The 20,035-nt window shown below is 40.6% G+C and overlaps 7 protein-coding genes across 9 annotated transcripts; 3 read left to right on the top strand and 4 right to left on the bottom strand.

Moving 5' to 3' along the window:
• The first annotated feature begins 10 nt into the window (after nucleotides 1–10).
• Nucleotides 11–1,598, top strand: LOC134184249 (uncharacterized). The gene is made up of 3 exons (XM_062651890.1): nucleotides 11–84; nucleotides 157–766; nucleotides 889–1,598. Exons 1-3 carry the CDS (start codon nucleotides 31–33, stop codon nucleotides 1,596–1,598), a joined length of 1,374 nt encoding a protein of 457 aa, XP_062507874.1. The 5' UTR covers nucleotides 11–30.
• On the bottom strand, nucleotides 1,405–7,074 carry LOC134184248 (DNA excision repair protein ERCC-6-like). 3 transcript variants are annotated; one of them, XM_062651888.1, is made up of 18 exons: nucleotides 6,831–7,074; nucleotides 6,302–6,422; nucleotides 6,144–6,237; nucleotides 5,480–6,035; nucleotides 5,166–5,369; nucleotides 4,961–5,113; nucleotides 4,767–4,902; nucleotides 4,658–4,691; nucleotides 4,521–4,576; nucleotides 4,274–4,450; nucleotides 4,089–4,205; nucleotides 3,834–3,929; nucleotides 3,499–3,774; nucleotides 3,331–3,441; nucleotides 2,675–3,260; nucleotides 2,463–2,609; nucleotides 2,188–2,407; nucleotides 1,405–2,133 (listed from the first exon to the last, which is right to left on the bottom strand). In XM_062651888.1, exons 1-18 carry the CDS (start codon nucleotides 7,067–7,069, stop codon nucleotides 1,677–1,679), a joined length of 3,780 nt encoding a protein of 1,259 aa, XP_062507872.1. In that variant the 5' UTR covers nucleotides 7,070–7,074; the 3' UTR covers nucleotides 1,405–1,676. The 3 variants fall into 3 exon arrangements, with proteins under 3 accessions (XP_062507872.1, XP_062507871.1, XP_062507873.1); XM_062651887.1 differs by having other exon boundaries at nucleotides 4,521–4,691; XM_062651889.1 differs by lacking the exon at nucleotides 1,405–2,133 and having other exon boundaries at nucleotides 2,237–2,407; nucleotides 2,468–2,609; nucleotides 4,521–4,691.
• A 55-nt stretch (nucleotides 7,075–7,129) lies between these two features.
• Nucleotides 7,130–12,483, bottom strand: LOC134184559 (uncharacterized). Its single transcript, XM_062652288.1, has 10 exons — nucleotides 12,304–12,483; nucleotides 12,044–12,244; nucleotides 10,671–11,230; nucleotides 9,538–10,549; nucleotides 9,307–9,444; nucleotides 9,009–9,250; nucleotides 7,772–7,924; nucleotides 7,579–7,712; nucleotides 7,432–7,516; nucleotides 7,130–7,379 (listed from the first exon to the last, which is right to left on the bottom strand). The coding sequence occupies exons 1-10, from the start codon at nucleotides 12,449–12,451 to the stop codon at nucleotides 7,215–7,217; spliced, it is 2,838 nt and encodes a 945-aa protein (XP_062508272.1). The 5' UTR covers nucleotides 12,452–12,483; the 3' UTR covers nucleotides 7,130–7,214.
• A 37-nt stretch (nucleotides 12,484–12,520) lies between these two features.
• Nucleotides 12,521–14,015, top strand: LOC134184625 (uncharacterized). Its single transcript, XM_062652360.1, has 5 exons — nucleotides 12,521–12,672; nucleotides 12,741–12,834; nucleotides 13,262–13,424; nucleotides 13,490–13,645; nucleotides 13,716–14,015. Exons 1-5 carry the CDS (start codon nucleotides 12,542–12,544, stop codon nucleotides 13,910–13,912), a joined length of 741 nt encoding a protein of 246 aa, XP_062508344.1. The 5' UTR covers nucleotides 12,521–12,541; the 3' UTR covers nucleotides 13,913–14,015.
• Nucleotide 14,016: 1 nt separating this feature from the next.
• On the bottom strand, nucleotides 14,017–15,717 carry LOC134184623 (phosphatidylinositol-glycan biosynthesis class X protein-like). The gene is made up of 6 exons (XM_062652359.1): nucleotides 15,647–15,717; nucleotides 15,464–15,586; nucleotides 15,204–15,330; nucleotides 15,080–15,112; nucleotides 14,657–15,010; nucleotides 14,017–14,181 (listed from the first exon to the last, which is right to left on the bottom strand). The coding sequence occupies exons 1-6, from the start codon at nucleotides 15,712–15,714 to the stop codon at nucleotides 14,017–14,019; spliced, it is 870 nt and encodes a 289-aa protein (XP_062508343.1). The 5' UTR covers nucleotides 15,715–15,717.
• An 18-nt stretch (nucleotides 15,718–15,735) lies between these two features.
• On the top strand, nucleotides 15,736–18,712 carry LOC134184622 (methyltransferase-like protein 25B). Its single transcript, XM_062652358.1, has 13 exons — nucleotides 15,736–15,832; nucleotides 15,893–15,999; nucleotides 16,239–16,473; nucleotides 16,692–16,736; nucleotides 16,807–16,824; nucleotides 16,886–16,983; nucleotides 17,095–17,146; nucleotides 17,219–17,281; nucleotides 17,491–17,890; nucleotides 17,955–18,019; nucleotides 18,103–18,223; nucleotides 18,280–18,411; nucleotides 18,466–18,712. The coding sequence occupies exons 1-13, from the start codon at nucleotides 15,737–15,739 to the stop codon at nucleotides 18,540–18,542; spliced, it is 1,509 nt and encodes a 502-aa protein (XP_062508342.1). The 5' UTR covers nucleotide 15,736; the 3' UTR covers nucleotides 18,543–18,712.
• A 122-nt stretch (nucleotides 18,713–18,834) lies between these two features.
• Nucleotides 18,835–19,812, bottom strand: LOC134184885 (neuralized-like protein 4). The gene is made up of 2 exons (XM_062652649.1): nucleotides 19,742–19,812; nucleotides 18,835–19,668 (listed from the first exon to the last, which is right to left on the bottom strand). Exons 1-2 carry the CDS (start codon nucleotides 19,746–19,748, stop codon nucleotides 18,953–18,955), a joined length of 723 nt encoding a protein of 240 aa, XP_062508633.1. The 5' UTR covers nucleotides 19,749–19,812; the 3' UTR covers nucleotides 18,835–18,952.
• Nucleotides 19,813–20,035: the final 223 nt, after the last annotated feature.

Raw genomic sequence — 20,035 nt, 5'->3', positions numbered from 1 at the left:
ATACATCAACTATCAAATTTTGCACAAGAGATGACAGCAGAAGAAAGCTCTGACGACGAGTGGGAGTCACCGAACGAAAACAAAGTATAGGAACGCCAGAATTAATGGTTAATTAATTAACTACATAGATACGCGTTGCAATGGTTTGTTTTTCAGTGTGTGAAAGAGTTGAAGTGTCTAGGATATTTCATCCTACTCGAGCACGACATCACGGGCTTGTTCGTGACGACACTAAATAAGCTGGGCGCCTTCAGACAAAAGTGGAATCTCAAATTCACTCTCGAACGTCGACTCGTTCACATTATTATCTGTATCCTCGTTACTTTTACTATTCAAGCTTCCTTTCACGTCAAAAATGATCTGTGCATACAACGGCGCCGCTGTCATATGGACGGCTGCTCTGTTGACTATCAAACGGACCAAATGCTCAATTCAGCGGCAAATCGATTGCACAGAGTAGACACACGACAAACAAACGACGACGAAGAAAATACAGCAAACGAAGATACGATACAACAGTCTGCACACAACACAGGAGAGAAGAATACCGTAGTAGAAAGCCCAACTAGTCAACAAGGATACCAAAACTGCAAGCCAATACCAATGAGCATCGTACACATTGGCAGTTCGAACGTGGAGTGGTTTCTATATCCCAAACCAACTTCGTTCAACAGCGAACAGTGGTCTTACTGCAATTCGCAAGCACAAGCTGCTGCTCAGCCAAATACATGTTCCAATGGCATTGTGTGTCTACCAGCATGCAAAAGTAAGCTCACGGTCTCGTGTTTTCGGTCACTTGTGTTGTTAATTAACATCCATAGTGTACCTACACTGTATGCACATATGGATTACACTAAAACTTCATTTACGCTTGCCGTGGCTGTATAGGTTCTCAAAGTTCAAGAACTTTCGCACCGGACGCAAGACCCTTCTGTTCATCAGCCCAATCCAGCGTATTACATGGCATGAGTGAGCGTAATTTGGAGCACACTCTTGTTTGCGTGGTCCCGCATCTTCCTTGTTATTCTCATGAATTTAGCAAGAACGAACGTCGAATCATTGTTGCAGTGAGTTATCAAATAGTCAGCTTTGTCGTTCGCCTACTTCTTGTCTGCGGCTGTGTTCACAAGCCAGAAACAAGGCGACGATTCCGTCGACTGGGATACGGTCTGGGCATCACTGTGGTAGGTTTAGCAGCCGGTATCTACGCATTCGAACTCACTGAGGTAACCGTTTTCACTACGTGGATTGTCGATGCCCTCATTTCTATCACTGGTGGCATGATCATCCAAGTATTGTGGATACTCATTGTTAACTGGTTCATTGTGGGCAGCTGCTCAGGTCGGTGGTGCCAAGCTGCTCTTAGATGCCTTCCATCCAAACCAGATTCACACTTTGATCATTTCAAACTCTCAGTGATGCACACCGTCCGCCAAGTCTGTGGCGATCGACGGCGTAAAGCGAAAAGGTTTGAGTCAGCGTTTGAAGGAGTGATGACCATCTGGGGTCAAAAGCAATTAGCGAACAAACAGACAAAAGTATCATCCTCTAGCTACGATTCGGTTGCATCAGAAGAATGGTCTGAATATAGTGAATAAGATATCAAACACAGTAGACCAAATGTTTAGATAAGAAGCAATGACAAAAGGCGCATGCGTATATAATTGACTGTCGCACTACCTGTAGTCTGCTTTCAGTCTCCACACACCACTTCTCGTATCATCCCGCTCGAAGTCACATATCTGTCTGAGCATAGCCCGAAAAACTGAAGAGTCTCTGCTCTTCAACCTGGGAGCAAAGTTAGTTAAGATTTCTTGTGTAGTTGCCTGACCATCCACATGACATTGAAATGCTACAAACATTCGAATGTCATCAATAAGACGGTCATATTCACCAGTAGGTAAAGACTGCATGGATTGACCCCCATCTTCTTCAGACCTAGGAGGATTAAGAACGTCCGCAAGAGGAGCATTCCTTGACCTCATTTCTTCCAACAAATTAGCAGAAGAAGGTGCTGACTGAGCAACTATGGAGCAATGCGCACTGTTGGCGTTTTGCTCAACAGTTCTTTCCACAGCTGTACTGTCTGCATTACTCACATGAAAAGACTTTCTTTTGGCACCGAATCTTGGCCTGTAGACAATACTGGTAGTAACTACTTTACAGAATAAGTTGCTAGATGCTTACCTGACGGTGCTTTTTGGTCCTCCTACAATTCCAGCGTTACCTGTCCACGTTGGGGTCCCTACATGACCACGGGCTGCAGCTGCAGCTAAACACTGACGACGAGACTGTCTCAGAGCTCTGGCTGCTTCTTGAGCAACACGATTTGCATCACTTTCTATCAGTACATGATCAACACTGCTGGCTTCCATTATGGTATCATGTTGAAGAGCACTGTGAAGACCTAGCATTATCACATCATCAGAAAATTCAAGTCTCAAGAAAGCACCAAAGCGTACCTGACTTCTTGAACAGTTTGTGCAAGATATAGTCCTCTTGAGTCTTGTATTGGTCAAACTCAGCTCTCTGCTCCTTAACTCCCTCTTTGTCGTTCAGTCTGTATTCTGCAGAGCGCTCCAGACCATCAACATAAGAACCCTCTAGAGCTTCATTTAGACAAACCAGTACATGAGCTATGTATGAGCATACAACAACTAATTTCATGTCTCACTAGATCCGGCCTTCTTCCTTGCTTTTCGTTTACTCTTTTCAGACAAATGTTCTTGTTCTTTTGATGATTCTTTAAGAGGTTCAACATTACTTTCCTTTCCTAGCGATTGAGATATTCTCTTGATCATTTCCAACACTTTGTCTTTGCTTTTGTTATGTATTCTTTGTTTTTTACAATCTAGCTGCTTTGGTCTTACAGATGAAACAATCACATCTGAGCCAGTGCCAGCAAAGATGGCGCTGGTCTCAGTTCCTTGGGTCTCATCAGCAGTTGAGAGGGTAAATAATTCATACAGATCATTTTGTTTGAAGAAGCGCCTTTGACTGGGATTCTTTAAAATTTTATTAGTCAAGTACTGCTTAAAGATTTGACGATGGTATATCTTCTCTTCAATAGTTCCTGATGTTAACAGGCGATATATTGTTACATTTCTCCTCTGACCAATACGCCAGGCTCGCTCTTGAGCTTGAATATCTGTACTTGGATTCCAATCAGGATCAAAAATAATTACACGATCTGCACCAACCAAATTAATCCCTAGCCCTCCAACACGTGTAGTGAGAAGAAACAGAAAGATACTTGAATCCTACAAAAATATAAAGACAAGCAGTTCATTAATCATTGAGAAACCAAGATATTGGTCTTGGTAGCATTACCTGATTAAATTTCTTTACAAGTGGCTGACGAGACCCAACAGAAATTGCACCATCCATTCGAAGGTACTTGTAGCATTTCAACTGTACATACTTCTCAATAATATTCAACATCTAATCATTGACAACAGTTTACATTATGCAATGCTAACAGCTGATTCAGTCACACACCTGTCTCGTTTGAGTAAAGATAAGCACTCGGTGATCCTGTCGTTTCCACAATCTCAACAAAGAGTTTACAACAACTAGTTTGCCTGATCTCTTCCAGAAACCATAATCCTTGTCACTCGACTCTGATTGTGACTGCAGCACAGCTGTTCTACTAGATGTCTTTGAAGCATCACTAGAACCCTTTGCATTCCCACCAAGATCATAAAATTCAGGACTTGCCAGATCAGGGTGATTGCATATCTTACGCAACGTCATGAGAGCAGGAAATATCTGAAGCTTAAGGGAGAATTTGTAAGTGCATTACCACATCTGGCTTTCTGTACTAATCTACATACTTCATGCTTTTGTCCCATCACCATTTCCACCTCCTCTGAGCTTAAAAATTTCTTGTACTGGTGAATTTGCTCAGGAGTAAGCTGACAGAACAACACCTAAAAAATAAAAAATAGAATATAGTATGTGTACGCTAGTTTTATACACGACTTAAATCTAACGTAATTATGGTTTTGGTCAACAGTCATTCTTAGCCTACCCTCTTCCACCACTACCCTTTTACCACTAACACAAGAATATAAAAGTTGCTCGTGAACCTGTTCATTTTTGCTTGGCAAGTGGAGTGACATCTGAACATCTGCTTTCAACCTTCTCAACAAGTATGGACTAATTGTGTCTCGTAAAACACAAGCACACCGATAAGCTGTTTGAACCTATGTGAGACAAACATGATTGCCCTGCCAGTAAGACATTAAACGCTACAACAGAATTATCCAATAACCTGAACTGTTGATGCATTAGCATAACCGCCCATAGTTATGGGAACGGAAAACTGCTCCATAAATACAGGAAGTGTGCCCAGTTTGCCAGGAAAGATAAAGTCAAACAATGACCATAGCTCTCGCAAATTGTTTTGGATTGGTGATCCAGAAAGTATTAGTCTGTGAGGTGTTCGAAACTACACACAAATACATCACTCTTCGTAACGTTTACATAACTGATCGTCGACCATCTGAACAACTAACTACCTGTTTACAAGCAAGTGTTATCTCTGAGTCTGGATTTCGAATAATGTGACCTTCATCTAGAATTACATAATCCCACATATGCTCAAGCAGGCTATCTCTAAAGCTCCTCAAAGTAGAGTATGTGGTCACAAGCACACCTGGGTGAAGAGCAATTCGTTTCACTAACTCTTTCTAGATACAAAACACGTATGACAATGGCACAGTGATGATACCATTGACTACTGTATTAGAACTCATGCAAAGTACCTTGGAACCGACATGCGAGCCTGTATTGTGAAGAACAGCAACTCTAAATATTGGCCACCAAGTATGAAATTCTCTCACCCACTGGTGCATCACAGTTGCTGGACAGACAACAAGAACAGAACCTAAACCAATTCTTCTGAAACAGGCAGTACTGTTTCAAAAAATGTTGTCAGGTTGACTTTCGTACATTTCACCTTGTTATTCGTGTGTTAACTCTCCCATACTGCAAACCTGCCAGAAAGGCAATGACTTGAATTGTTTTCCCTAGTCCCATATCATCACCAAGGATGCCCCCACACTGTTGACCGTGTAGTTCCCATAACCATTTAACTCCTGTTTTCTGATATCTAACAAAAAAAAGTCAATTACCTCTTGCAAACCTGGACATGACAAACACACTTGTAGAGTTTAGACCATATTGGTCCTGGAACCTTCAGTCCACCCTCAAAAACCATGTCTTCTTCTTGTAGGCATTGTAACATAACACATCCATCACTCTCTAAAGAGTCACTACTGTAGGCGATATCAACATCATCCAATTCAGCAGCCTCAAGCTGCTGCTGATTTCTTTGCAGCTTTCTTTCCTTTTTCCTTTCATATTGCCTGTCAAGTACAACATACAAGACTCATAAAATTAATGTGACTCTCATATTACAGGTTTTAGACCTTAACAACATTAAGATAAAAATGATATTGTTTCTGTCTTGTCCTACCTCAACCTTTTCTTATAAAGCTCCTCATTGCCATCATCTTGACAACTGAGTCTAATTGTCTGCCTTCTTAATTTCCGTTTAGATGAATACTTGTCTTCATCATCAGAAAAGTCCCGTGGTTGGTATCTGTCTTTTAATCTGCTTTGTCCTTCAAATTGATGTCTTCTCTTTGCATCAGGCTCACAGGTAGACTCGCTATCATCGCTGGCACTTGAATAAAAGCTTTCACAATACTCAGACATATTAGGAACATAATCACCATCACCATCACCATCTTTTCCAACATCTTGAACATGTTGAACGTGATGAAATCCCTTGTCCACTGTACGATTCCTCTTCTTTGTCTTTGAAGTAAACATACTAATATTTGACTTTTCTTGCACAATTTCCTCTCCAGGTACAGTTTTCTCCGTGGTTGCAGCAACTGGAATTTCCAACTGCCTGTTGGACTGTACAGTTTCAGACGTAAAAGAAGACAAGACAGTCCCAAATGGAGTCATCTCGCCACACTGAATCATTTGTTCTTGTTCTAACGTTAAACTCTCGCCATTGACACCTTTTCAACAAAAAGTACAACAAATGTTTGAAAAGAAAAAGCAAAAATTGGCTCATGCTGTTCCTATGTACTCATATTAACAGTATTAGAATGTTACTTTGTGTACACCTTTTGCCTCTGACACATCATCGATTTCTTTTCCTTCTTGAAGAGCTTTAAATAGCAATTTCTCCTGTTTCCGCAGCTCCGTTAGCTCATTCCGCTATCAACAGATGCTACAATCAAGCAAATAAGCGAGTCACTATGCAATGTTTGTGTTGTGTAACCTTTTCACTCTGTTGCTTTCTTGCTGTGACCAATTGCAGCTTTTGCTCTGCTGTAAGAACTAGTTGAGAAGCTAATGACTGACATAATTTGCTGTGTTGAGTTAGAGATACTTCAACAGCCCTTGATATAACAAGCAAGGGCACTAATTACTGACACACACATCTGTTGAATTTGGAAATTATGATACCCTTGTCACCCACTTAGACCGCAACAAATGTTCTAATATAAATGTATGCTTCTGTCTGTTTCTTCTCTATGCTTGAGTGTATGATGCAGTGTGTGTGCGTGTGCGTGTGTGTGTGTGTGTGTGTGCGCGCGCGCGCGCGTGTGTGTGTGCAAGAGAAGGCCAGAGAAATTATTGTACATACATCTAGACAGTGACTAAATGTCTTCTCTATATTCTCTATATCTGTATCTCCTGTGTCAACCTTCGCTGTTCTGATATTGCATATCTATCGTTTAGTACTACCTTTCGTTGAGTATCGGAGCAACCACTAAGCAGTTTCCTAACTGATTGCGATTACTCACCTAATCTGATCTAAAATTCTTCTAACATCTTTCCTTAGCCTCTTTTCTCTTAGAGCAGCCTCTTGCTCAGCAAGGGCCTTGTCCACTTGTTCTATGAACCCTTTCTCAAATGTTTCCTGAGCGAATGCACATACTCCCAATTCCCTTAACTCCTCCGATGACTCTACAGTGGGAATCAAGGAAGAATCTACAGAAAACCCTGGCAAGCGAGACGAACTCGCCTCTTCCTGGGAAGACATGTCCACGCAAGACAACCCGGATATCAGTGTAGACTCGCAATCCCAAACCTTTGTGTGCGCCAATGTAATACCGTTTTTAGACACAGAGAAGTCTCAATCACCACCACCAGTAAAAGAACACAAATTCAGCAAATTTAGAATTACATTACAGCTTCGTGTGGTAATAGACAGTCTGAAGACGTTGACGAAGCCGATCAGCATCCAACTGTCTGAAGTAAGCATCATCTTCGTCTCGAATCATTGCTTCCTGTATTTCTTTGATTTCCTTCTCCATGCGACTCCGAAGTTCTCTCTTCATTTTGTCAACGACCTGAGGAAAAATATGACAAGTTGTGGATGAGATGAAAACCCGTGTAACTAACTTTGGCTTGAGCATCTTCTCTTATTTGCATCTGCTGCCTCTCTTCCATTATACTTTCGGCCAACATAGCAAACTGATCTTTGTAGCTGCAAAGAATTTAAACCACTTACAACCAGTATATTCAGTAGGAGTAAAGCATGCTAATTACTAATTTTCTAGAGACTCTATTTCGTCTTGTTGTTGTTTGGCTTGTTTTTCTCTTCCTTCTTTATAATATTCTTTCAACTCACGCAAACGAGCTTTCTGCATCTCAAGTCCATCTTCAAACAATTTCTTAAATATCTACGTTGTCCATGTAAATAAAAAGTAAATCAAAATAATATACAGAATCATTCATTTACCTGCTCCTCTTTAGTCCTTCGTTTCATCTGTCTGGTTCTCATTTGAACCACATAGTCATCATAGTAGCGTTTGGCGCTAGCAGAAGATTGCCTCTTTTCTTGTAACCTTGATTTCACGTATTGCATCTGGCGATCTCTCTCTTGCTGTTCATGCTTTAAATAACAAATCAGAATGATATATCACCTTGTTTGAAAAAGAACGATTGCCAGGTTGCTATTGCAAACCTGGTGAACAACTGAGTTAGAGTGGCCATGCACCCGACCCTATTTCTATACATTCGATCCAAGCAGAGAGCATACACAATAACCCAAACTTTCAAACAGAGACTCGGAGCATATGCAAAATCACACAGACTCTAGTTCCCAGCTAACCAAACCATTCAATACAAAACTTACGTCGAGTTACGATTAGTAACTAGTGAGAATATCAAGTCATCTGTTCTTGTTTCAATCTGTTCGACAAAAGTCTTAACTACTGGTAATTAATTTTCAACAGCATGCATATAGCCAACTAGCCTCGAACTTCCAGACCAGAGAGCCCCGCAAAGCGCGCGAACTCTAGTCTGGACCAAGTCAATACTAAAATGATTTCGGAAATAGCCTTCTAAGCCAGTCAGCTCCTTACAAACGAAATGTTGGTCGTAAATTCTGATTGGCTTAGCAGTAATTGGTTATGCTAAGTGCGCCAGCGCTGATTGCATGTGTGAAATCCTCGTGGGCGGCTGAGTGCACGCCAGAGCCATGATGAAGACTCTGGTGCACACACACAGCTTAGTTTTAGTTTCAGCTTCAGTTCTTCGTTATTTTTAAGCTTGCGGTGACAGAACATGCACAGCAGCGTCACTAGACCATCACCTTTGACAACTGGTCGAGCGGTAGTCTCGCCAGTTGAGCGGTTAGACTAGCTAGCGGTCTGCCAAAGAATCAAAGAGTCGTGGTTTTATGCTGTCCACCAAGATATCGCCGCAAACACGGCAGACGTCTCTTCTTTGTTCGTGAGATCTCATGGCATTTACAAATGATATGTTGATCTAGGTAAAACAATCTTATGCTGTTAGACTACCATTTAGCATCGCTTTTGATAAGTACTTCCGAAATCATTTTAGTATCGACTTGGTCCAGACTAGAGTCTGCGCGCTTTCTGCGCTCTCTGGTCTGGAAGTTCGAGGCTAATAGCCAACGCACACAACATCACATCTTTTATTTACCACACTGCTTAAACTATTTACAAACTTACCAATCTTCGAGTGTGGTCAACATCTTTTTTCATCAACTTAAGAAGAGCTCTCTGCTTATGTTCAGCCTCCTCTAACTGAACAATGACCTTCGCACTAGAGCTTCTACCCAGTTCTGCGCGAGTTATGCCTTGAATCCTTTTCATTTGTTTTCTCCACATTTGCTGTACTGTAGCTCGTGACACATAAAGAAATGGAAATTCATCAACTAAGAGTGGTAGCAGTTCATTATCTCTGACTTGAACTAAATATCATTAAGTCGTCAAGCACAATAATGCAACTTAGTAACAAAGATCATACCTTTAGAACTGCCTGATAGTGGACAGTAGGGAGTGTCGGTTGAACTGCGTTTCGGTTGTCTTTGGCGTCTAACTTTTGTTCCTACCACCGCCTGAGAATAAGGTGAAACAAGAGTCTTCTGACTTGCAATCAAGTGTGCTATAATGACAACTTGTCAATAATTTCAACACTGTTCTCTAAGATACACACGACTAAATTCATACTACAAGAAAAGACACAAAGCATTACAACCGTGGCCAGATCTTTTGCTTGTACTGGCTCGTGAAGGTCTTGTTGGCTTTATTGTGCCAGCATGTGCATGAAATGCTACTCGACGCTTTTTTCTTTCATTGCTCTCTTTGCGCCTGTGCTTGTTGATCTCCTGCTGTTGCTGTTCACAGTCTTTCAACAAACAATTATATACTTTTCTAAGAACTGCAGTTCTGTCTCTTTGCAAAGCATCTTCAAAAGACAACTGTCTTCTGGTTTCAAGAAGATCAATAACTTCACCAGCAGCTTCACTTCTCTTAACTGCAGCCTCTAGCTGTTTTAGTTTAGTCATAGTGTTTGTTTCCGCAGCAATACTTTGACCTAAAGTTTGAGGGTTAGACTGCACACTAGGAGACTCTTCCCTGAAACCAACATGTAAATCATCTTTATCTGCTGTTAGAACATATTGTTCAGACTCTTGGTTTTTGTCTGATGGCTCAACTGTGACTTGAGAAACTCGATGTACATCTGTGGTATGTTTGCTACCATAAGATACATCTACAATATGTTGAGCATGTGTTGTGGTGTCAGGAGGCACACGAGAAACAGAAGATGATTTATGATAAGTCTCATGATCAATTATGTGGGAACTATGACTAGTGGAAGAATTCTTTGACGATTCACTTGTAGATGCCTGTGTCTGATTTACTTCTCTGTTAAACTTCTGAATGTCAGCGTCTAAATGGCTGGGTGGTAGTTCAGGAACAGAACTTGAAGTGATCTCTGTTTGAGTTGCACTACTTTGTGTTTCTCTTTGTTGTGCAATTTGAGGTACAGTAATTGTCTGTGGCTGCAACTGATCTTCACAATGATGTCCTTCAATTGTATTGGGTTGTTGGCTTGCTTGGAATTGGTTAGTTGTGTCATGTACATCAGCAAGTTTAGAAACATTTGTTGCAATGAACTTGTTTGCTGAAGTCTGTTTCGGCTCCAAACAAATCAAACTTGATGTTGAGCCTTCACAGGAAGATAAGGTATGCTGTGATAAAGAAACCTACAACAAGAACCACAACTGCAACAAACACTGCAAAATTTAGTAAATGTTTATGACGAAGTGACAGTATTTAATTATATTGATCTACTGACTTTGGCATTCATAACTTGTAAAGATGTACCTCAAGTGCTTCATTGACTAATTCTGTCATCTCCTGTTTGTTTCTACTCAATGCATTATTAGCAGCAAACTGTTGTTCTCTTTCTTCTTGAACAAGTGCCTGTGATGCTTTTCTTGGTGTACTAGAAACAGGTCGAACAACACCACTGATAGTTTTCCTGATTGATGGTTGTGCATTTTCTGACAAGTCAGATGTTATTGAACTAACTGATGGCACTTGTTGAATGGCGTGCCCTAAAGCCACGGAAGCTTCTTGCTCAGAATCAGGCCAAGAACTTGAGATGCTACCGCTACTGAGCTGCTCCTTTCGTGACTTCACTTTAGAAATTACTTGGACTCTTTCAGGTGCAGATTGAGCAAATGCAGAAGGTGATGATAAATCTGTGTCACTGCTGGTGTCAACTAAATTCCTTTTTCTCTCTGCTGTCTGTCTCAAGCACTTCAATGCTTCACGTCTGTAGCCATGCCCCAGTTCTTCTTGTAGTACACTAGACACTAGAGACATTGCATCAGAAGATAGAGCATTTGAGTCGTTTGGGGATTGTCCCTGCCCAGTTGCAACTAAGAAAGAAACATTGCCACATTAAGTTACACAAACAATCCATTAGTTTTATCAAATATACTTAGATGTGCCTTAGCATCTATCTTATATATAAAGACAAAATCCTAAATGTTTGTGCGCCTACTACTATCTCACGCTTGGCTCATTGTCGCTCAAATTCTCCAGACGTGCCTACCGAATGAACGTAATGATGTCGGTTTTGATAGGTGGATCCCCTTTAGGTGATCAAACCTCGAGCGATAAAGCTCTCTATTCTGTCCGACATCGATCAGATAATTTGCTAAGCAAGACATTCAAACTTTAAAGAGCATAGGGAAATAAACGGGTTTTTGCTTTCGCATAGTCGAAGTAGAGTGCTTAATAAGACATTCTAAGTGATGTCACAGTAGGTGATGTCACAGTTAAATGCAAGGTCACACTATGTGACGCCACAATGAATTACTTAATGGTTTCGTTTAGAGTTCAAGAGACGACGTACCGTTAATATAAGTGCATTTCGGTTCAGTCTAGGAGTGCTTCATTTCTTTCTTGCAAGTTTTCTAAATTAGAATTAAATTGTCGTCACCTTGAGCCAGCTGTCACTATCCACAGTTAACGATCGAGGGGCATAGGAAATTTAATTGCATGTAAATGGAATACTCGCTGCTAATTACTTAGAGCATCTCACTGTAAGGTACTAAAATTCTAGACAAGATACTTTCATGGTAATTCCTCACAATTGAATGCACCCGGGCGAAGCCAGGCAATGTAGCTAGTATTTTATAAATTAATCTAAACTTTAGTAAATATAAGATATCTAGCTATATAATTACCTTCTGTTGCTTCCAGCAGAACTTCCATCAACACCGAAAATATTTCAATCAGATTTCTTAGAGATGTTTTGTCTTTAGCAACGACGTTCTCTCCTGTTATATGACTCAGGTCTGTTTGTAGTACATCTGTAGCCAAGGTGTCCACTACAAGTTGAACATTGAATGATTCATCACTACTCCCACTCGCATCGCGGAGGACACCTAGCCATACAAGAATAAGGATATCTAAAATATTCTTCAGGAGAAACGTGGCTTTCTACCTTGAATTGATCGACCAAGAATTTGTTCGCAAAGTTCCACAACCACAGCAGACTCGAATTCTTCTAGTGAGTTGATACGTCGAGTGCTGCGACATTGTTCCAACATGAAATTAACTGCTGCAACAAAATCAGAGTCTTTACTTGTCATTTCGATTGTGACAACTACAATAAAATTTGAACTGTTAGGTAGTTCCTAATACGCATGCGTAACGCGGACGCCTGTTTGGCGCGTCGTGTGATGAGCTCAACTTTCTTTAGCAGTTGTGAATCGTGCAGATGGAAGGCTGTATTGAAACAATATGAACGTGTACTTGAAACTAAGGCGGAGAAAAGTCGTAAACGTCAAGAAATGGTTTACCTAGACAATTGGTAAGTCCGTTTATCCTAGCTAATCGTAAGAAATTTCCTGGTGTGTCTCCTTATGTTTACAACTTTAGGTTTCAGAAGGAACTACCGTCTATAATATTGCAGAGAGATCCGAAACATGTTACAAGAGACGAGCTAATTAGACTCATGGAGTGGAAACTTACTGTACGTAGGGTGCACACATTAAATCTTCTGCAGTTTCTGTGCTAGTCCTGTCTATTCATACTACTATTCTAGTAGTTGCGTTGGCTAGCCTTGCCCTTGTAGTCTCTGGTTAATATTGATTAATTGACTAGTGGATGTGTATGGAGGGTGTGGAACAACGCCATCTAGCAGCTGAGATGAAGCTGTTACTGGTGGCACAATGTTCAATTCTCTCCAAAAATGACTAGTTTGTTATTCCCAGAAACGGTAGCTCGGTAGAGGGGCAACAAACACAGTAATAGTTCTTCTCTTGTCGCTGCTGCCATCTAATCACATGTTCAAGATTTATGTAGAAGAAATATATTAGCGATATCAGGCCATTTTGCTTTCTTTCCTCCAGTAACTTTACAACCACATGAAGTGATCGATACCTTCTGTTTTAATATAGAGAGGTAAATTCCGGCCTCGACTTAGCCAACTGGTGAAGGAGAACAGTGAAGAATTAGTTGTGGAAGTGAGCACAAATGCATTAAAGAAAGCAGCTGTTGATCTGAAAGCAGCCATCATCGATCTGACAAGATTGAAAGCTGTAGGTCCAGCAACAGCATCAGGTTACTCATGTATTACGTTTAACACACTGCAATATTCAAATTGCATACTTCTTCTTTGTACTTAGCTGTATTATGTGCTGGTGCACCAGACGTTGCTCCATTTCTTGCAGATGAATCAGCAGCTGCAGTGTCTGGCCTCAATAAGGTTGAATACACACTCCCATATTACCTCGAATATGCCAAGACAGTATGCGATAAAGCTGAAGATTTGAAAAAACAAGGTTACATATTGAGTACTGCTGGTATGTGTAGTCCTTGGCATAGCTATTGGTTTGCATCACTGTATTCTAGATCCAGAGTATGGTTGGAATGCTCATAAAGTTGAGTTGTCACTGTGGACTTTCAAGACAGCAAACCAACTTGGGTTTGATATTAAAGAACAAGAAGGAACAACAGAGGACAGAAGGAAGAGGAAGCACACAGATGACAGATCACCAAAAGCAGCCAAAAGAAAAGTAGTGTGTCCAAACTTAGAGACAGACACTTGAGCAGCTGAAATTCAGCACTACATACATACATACTGAAAAAAATAGTTCAATAATTTCATTGAAATCTAGTTACTAAGTATTTATGGTGCTAGTGCACATACAACTTAGTGTCTATGGAGCTTGCTCCCAACTGCTCCATTCTTTGTCTGCCACAATGCCCAGCATATTGAAATGCAACATATTATTGTTATGATGATAGTCATGTTAGCTACCAACGTCCAATTCATTGTGTTTCCCACTGGCACGTGAAACACCAGAGGCTCTGAAACCTGCAACAGGACAAACTGTGAGAAACAGGAACAAGTCCTGAGAGAAGCTGTAGTCAATTAGTCAAAAGAATGGCATTTTAAACATGATGTTGAAAACTCAGATTTGTGTGTATATTCATGCATTATTGCAATTTGTTGTATTGCAAAATAGCAGCAAGTACATTGACGATGTCTTGAGAAGTATGCAAACTCTGGGTCCCACATGCCGCGTCCTTAGGCTCATAGGTCCAGCCAGTCCCCCCCTACAAGGCAAAAAAGACCTCATAGAAAGGTCTTTTGCCTTGTAGTGGGAAGCCGGCTGGACCCTTAAGCTAGCCTACTGAGTCATCGGCTTCAGGTCCAAATGTTCGCAGGTATATGGTACCTACCACCCTATCTGATGTGGTTACATGCAATGTGCACTGACAAACTATTGAGAATCATTGTTTTCAAGTGCTCTTGGTAATATACTGAAATGCAGCGAAGAAAATTGTACCTGAAAGGGTAGCAGTTGCCAGTTGCAGGATCTTGAAGATTCACTCCACCAACAAGGAGCTTCAAACTGACTGTCTCCACCACAAATTGTAGAACAGTTAATGAAATCAAACATCTTGTATCGAATTTGACCAGATGAACAGGAGAAAAGCACAGTAGGAGAAGGAAGCGTCACTTCAACTGGAATTCCACCTTCATTTGGAGAATGATATCGAATGTGAATGGGCAAGTGCAGCTCAGCAGACCACATGCTGCTATTCTTCGCTGAGGGGGAAAGACTGTCAAACACTAAAATGATATGTGAGTCAGATAGATGAGCAGGTTTCTCGACATCCATAAAGTCAAAGTGCACTAGCTAATGTCACAAGACTCATGTCAACAGGGTTGATCTTCACAAAGACAGTTAAGTCATCAGTCATCTTACCTTTGGGCCTCCCAGTGCTGCAAGACCAGCGACCTAATTATAGTAGTAACATATGGTCAACATTCTCGCATGACAAGATAGAAAGAGTAAAGACAGTAGAAAAGACAACAAACACATAACTGACCTGGTCAATATCAACATACAAGCCTGATGGTAAGTGCTCAATCAGCATCACTCCACAACTATCAGGTGTACTTTCACTAAAGGAAAACTGCTCATACATGTACAGTTGTATTGTTGTTACAAGCTCCCTATACACGTATAAACCCAGTGAAAGACTCCAAAAAGTTTTATTTGTAGCATAAACTAAAATACTTTAAATGCTAAAATTTTAGATCTGTAATGAATATCAATGCAACACAACTACTGATTCCAGTACAGAACCTGTGTAATCCTCTATTCTTCGCATGCCTTGCTATTCCTTTAAGAGCAGACGCCTTGATACAATTTTGAAAGCATTGGGATTCATCCAAATATTTCCTAAGCTCAGTCTCAAATGTTTTCGTTCTGTTAAACCAAAAAATAGTTTTCAAGCAAAGCCAAATACCACTCTCGTTCCAAATATACCCAATAGTGTCCGAGATCACTCCATACAGAGTAGACAATAACAACACAGAAAGGATTGTTGACAACATACGGGCAGTCGTGCAATCAATGATGACGTCTGCTGAACTTGTCCGTTTTGAAAGGCTTTTAGAGCAACTGGTTAGATTAGTTGATACGTTCCGCTGGATTGTCGACGCTCAATGCATAGTATGACTACGTTTCTAGATCTTGCGTGAGCTTCTTCTATCTCCTTTTGTGTTTCTAAAGGAATTTTTCTCACGTGACTTGTGGGAAAAGCTGCCACGAAGTTGGCAACTTTCGCTAACAAATGTGACATATACGGAGTTAGCCTTAATATTGCAGGGTAGACAAAGGTATTTCTGTCTAAAGCTACTAAAACTGCTCCACGTAAAAAGCATTGATACCAATATATTACGTACACAAATTGTCAGCAATTATTGTTTACTTAGTTACAATTAATTAAATATACAAATTAATAGTTTTTTAGATAATGAGCTGACATTTAGGTATTAATTAATATGTTTAAACCTAAAGTTTAGAAATTAGTTGCCTTAATTAATTAATTGGTAATTAACATATTATGTTCTTGTAGCTCTAGGTGGATTGGACCTTTGTCTCTGTTGGCATTGGTAAAAGCAGTATGTGCATTGTCTCTTCCAAGACAGATTGTGGATGTGAAAACCATAGTGAGGACTGTGGAGAAAGCACATGCAACAGCAGATACACAGCCGGATAGCCACAAAATCAGTTCTGAAGAAATTGTGACTCACTCATTTTCGAGACACGTCAAGCCCAAGAAACTTCATGAAATTGAACACTTGGGACAGGTGCTGTAGGCTTGTGCAAGCATGCATTCATGCACAAATTAAAGCACAAGATTTACCACTTGCTCTATAAACAAGCTGGCAATGCTGTTCAATTTTGCTTAATTAAGTTGCAAAACTTGTTCTTACATTCATTCAGAAACAGAGCTAACCCTGACGAAAAGCGATAGTTCAATGGTTGTGCTGTAACATGATAACATTGTCTGTTTCTATATCACTAGTTGGTTTCCGGTCTGTGTGAGAGAAAAGGAGTCGATCGTGTTCTGGTAAAGTTTCACCTCATATATACAGAATTTTAGAAATTTACTAGAATCTACTGTGCTCCTACTTCTTCAGGATGTAGGTTGTGGTCAGGTACAGCAGTGTTGTTCCAGTGTCACGGGTAAAGTGAGTAACAAATAGAATTCATTTGCAGGGTCACTTGTCTAGGCTGCTTGCTTATCGCTATGGTTTAAATGTTTCGGGCATCGAAGCTATTGGAAGACACATTGATGAAGCACAATCTCTGGATCAGTAAGTCAAAGAATGTAAAATTACACACACGCACACACACACACACACACACACACACACACACACACACACCAGTTGGAATTCTCACACTAGCACTATTTGATGGTGCAGATGCATATTGATTGACAAGAATAAACAAGAAAGGAGACAGCAGGAAACAACAGTAATAATGACTAAATTAGCTTCAAGGTAGTTGAGACAAATATATTAAATAAAATCTCTGATGTCTTCCTAGTCTCCAAAGCTAATGAAGGAACAGAAATTTTCTAGTGGGAAACTGCAATACATCACTTGTGAGGTGTCCAAATTATGTTGTATGTTGAATGTTCTACACACACACACACACACACACACACACACACACACACACACACACACACACACACACACACACACACACACACACACACACACACACACACACACACACACACACACACACACACCACACACACACACACACACACACACACACACACACACAGTAGCAAAGAAAGTTCATTATAGATTTCTCCTACTATCTGTCCCAAAGAATTCATAAGCTGCTTGGACAGATGTCAGGCAATTCAGTCTCATAGCGGAAGACTACCATCTGCTGTGCAGCAAAGTCAAAGTAACAAGAACCCATTCTTTCTCACGGGATTGCATACATGTGGTGATTTGGGACCAACAATATTGAAACTTTTTGCTTGTTGCCACGAAGCACAGCTTCTGGCATTGGTGAGCTGTTGCTACATGAAAATGGAACACTTGGATTGTTCTGATGAGGATGAGGCAAGGGAAATAAATTATGGCTATTCATATCCACTGAGCTCATCTTTGCGTAAACTACCTGCTCACCACCTTAGCTATCGTGCCAAGGAATTGGCATGTCATAATATTGATGGATACTGTCAGAGACTCAAAGGTAAGTAATTTCTGTCAGTGGAATATATACAACAAAACTTTATTGGAGAAATGAATATTTACAGCCAATGATACTACATTAAAACTTCACTGCTACCGGGCAGCAGTACAATGTCTTCTCAACAAAAAGGTAATCTTCTAAGGCTAATATGTAACTGTTAACGTAAATGATTATAGTGTACCAGTGAATAGTACAGCTCTTTGATCTTACAGTTTCCAGGCTGTGCACACAAGAACATTAGAACAATCAGACGAGGTGGACAATTGGGAATTACAGAATACGCCAAGCAAGCTCTCATGAAGATTGGTTTGCCCGCAGATCTAACACCTGAAGGTCACAGAAATATACTTCATGTTTGTTCATGTGAGTTTTTTAACTTGTTCACGCAGATGTGCAACTGCTGGAGTCATTAATAAAGTATGAGGTACATGCAGTGGCTTTCTACTGTCTCCACTTGATGTTTGGCCCAATTGTGGAGACAATACTTCTTCTTGACAGACTTCTGTTCTTGAAGGAACAAGGTAAGGAGAATCATAAGTATTATGACTAACTTGTGATTTATAATTTTTTACAAGGACTATCAGCAAGTGTACTGCCATTATTTGAATCATCGCAGTCTCCAAGATGTCATGTTATTGTTTGCAGTAAATAAGTCTCAAAGACATTATGGGTAGCAGGTTGTTGTTCAACTGCACCCACATAATCCACAGAATCAAACTGACTTGTTTTTCCATGCTCCCCAAAGAGCAACCTCTTTTCATACTTACTTTCTCAATAATAAACTACCTAATTTGGAAACTTGGTTACAGCATGTATGCGTGGACACACAAACACACACACACACACACACACACACACACACACACACACACACACACACACACCTGTACAAGAACCTCCAAAGTTCTTGATAATCTCTCCACCACAACTTCATGCCACACACATCGTCATGTCGTAACAGAGAAAAGAGAATACCTAACGCTTATGTCAATTAATAAATGACCCACTATACATGTGGCTAATAGAAACAAAGCAAAATTCTACAATTTAATCACGTCTGAATCACAGGGATACCAAATTTAAGTACTGTTTCAATGACTTCGGCAAAGGTAATCTGTTCACGTCATCACTACCAGAAAGACACTTTAAAACAGCCTTTCGACACAGATATTGTAAATTCCGTGGTCGTTCTATATTAGTTTCAGACCACGTAATAGTCGTTCCAATACCTTGAGCATAGTGATCAACCATGGGATACAACTCCATGCCAGCAGGACATGAAGCATATACATTTTGAACTGAGTTCTGTTTCACTTGGTTTGCATAGAAGATCAACTCACCACTACCAGAAATGCAAAACCCAAACGTATCTCCTTCTTTTAGCGTCTCCAAGTTTATATTGCTAAAGCCCTCGTCACAATTACGATGACTGCGTGAATGTTCTTGATCAGTAAAATGATACAATCGTGCTGATGACCACACCCAACTGCGAGGATAATCAGGCGAATAACGAGGAACATTGAACGTTTCTAGGCATCCACGCGGTACAGCCAGTAACCCAATTTTGAAAGATCCAGACCAACCGTTGCCATGACGATTGATGACAACTTCAAATTTTGATTCTCCTGATATCGGTTGAGACGTGATGACTACACCATATCCATAGTCTGTATTGGGACTGGCCTTGCAAGCAGTACGACCACCTTCGGTTACTAGCATACGGCCATTTCTTGTATTGAGGTAACCAAAATTGACGTGATTGCTATCGTTCTGAGCATCTACTCGTCACACACAAGCAGTGCACAACAACGATTCGAATGGTAACTTAGGGCGTATTCGAGTGATTCCTACCTTCCATGATACGAAAGACGTCGCCAGAAGTGCAGTACAGCAGGTACAAGAGCACAGGTGGACCATGTGACGTCACAGCTCTGACGTTTTTGTTTTAAAAAAATTCGAAGCCCAGATCGCAGTGTGCGCAAAACTGGCGGACATGCGACAAGGAAAGCAAACGCATAAATAAACAAGTAAATATGATCAAAACTGAGTGAGTGCTGGGTAGGGTCAAGTAATCGTGTATGCATACGCAATACAACTCTTGATCAACAAGAAAATCCAAGCTGTTGGCAAATTTGACATTGCACT

Source organism: Corticium candelabrum, chromosome 9 (genome assembly GCF_963422355.1).
Source record: "Corticium candelabrum chromosome 9, ooCorCand1.1, whole genome shotgun sequence".
Taxonomy (NCBI): Eukaryota; Metazoa; Porifera; class Homoscleromorpha; order Homosclerophorida; family Plakinidae; genus Corticium; species Corticium candelabrum.
The sequence above is the reverse complement of the archived record's forward strand: the minus strand, read 5'-3'. Positions and strand labels throughout refer to the sequence as shown.

Coding starts and splice junctions, on each gene's coding strand:
- LOC134184559 (XM_062652288.1), bottom strand. CDS start 12,451: ATGACAAGTAAAGACTCTGATTTTGTTGCAGCAGTTAATTTCATGTTG. Junction 11,231..12,043: donor TCTGCTGGAAGCAACAGAAG/GTAATTATATAG, acceptor TTTCTTTCTTAG/TTGCAACTGGGCAGGGACAA. Junction 9,251..9,306: donor ACTATCAGGCAGTTCTAAAG/GTATGATCTTTG, acceptor AATGATATTTAG/TTCAAGTCAGAGATAATGAA.
- LOC134184623 (XM_062652359.1), bottom strand. CDS start 15,714: ATGTTGTCAACAATCCTTTCTGTGTTGTTATTGTCTACTCTGTATGGA. Junction 15,011..15,079: donor CAGCACTGGGAGGCCCAAAG/GTAAGATGACTG, acceptor TTGTGACATTAG/CTAGTGCACTTTGACTTTAT. Junction 14,182..14,656: donor GGCAACTGCTACCCTTTCAG/GTACAATTTTCT, acceptor GTCCTGTTGCAG/GTTTCAGAGCCTCTGGTGTT.
- LOC134184625 (XM_062652360.1), top strand. CDS start 12,542: ATGAGCTCAACTTTCTTTAGCAGTTGTGAATCGTGCAGATGGAAGGCT. Junction 12,673..12,740: donor ATGGTTTACCTAGACAATTG/GTAAGTCCGTTT, acceptor TTACAACTTTAG/GTTTCAGAAGGAACTACCGT. Junction 13,425..13,489: donor AGGTCCAGCAACAGCATCAG/GTTACTCATGTA, acceptor CTTTGTACTTAG/CTGTATTATGTGCTGGTGCA.
- LOC134184622 (XM_062652358.1), top strand. CDS start 15,737: ATGACGTCTGCTGAACTTGTCCGTTTTGAAAGGCTTTTAGAGCAACTG. Junction 16,000..16,238: donor ATATTGCAGGGTAGACAAAG/GTATTTCTGTCT, acceptor ATGTTCTTGTAG/CTCTAGGTGGATTGGACCTT. Junction 17,147..17,218: donor GGAGACAGCAGGAAACAACA/GTAATAATGACT, acceptor ATGTCTTCCTAG/TCTCCAAAGCTAATGAAGGA.
- LOC134184248 (XM_062651887.1), bottom strand. CDS start 7,069: ATGTCTTCCCAGGAAGAGGCGAGTTCGTCTCGCTTGCCAGGGTTTTCT. Junction 3,442..3,498: donor TCTTTACTCAAACGAGACAG/GTGTGTGACTGA, acceptor GTCAATGATTAG/ATGTTGAATATTATTGAGAA. Junction 3,261..3,330: donor TTGTAAAGAAATTTAATCAG/GTAATGCTACCA, acceptor ATATTTTTGTAG/GATTCAAGTATCTTTCTGTT.
- LOC134184249 (XM_062651890.1), top strand. CDS start 31: ATGACAGCAGAAGAAAGCTCTGACGACGAGTGGGAGTCACCGAACGAA. Junction 85..156: donor AGTCACCGAACGAAAACAAA/GTATAGGAACGC, acceptor TTTGTTTTTCAG/TGTGTGAAAGAGTTGAAGTG. Junction 767..888: donor GTGTCTACCAGCATGCAAAA/GTAAGCTCACGG, acceptor GTGGCTGTATAG/GTTCTCAAAGTTCAAGAACT.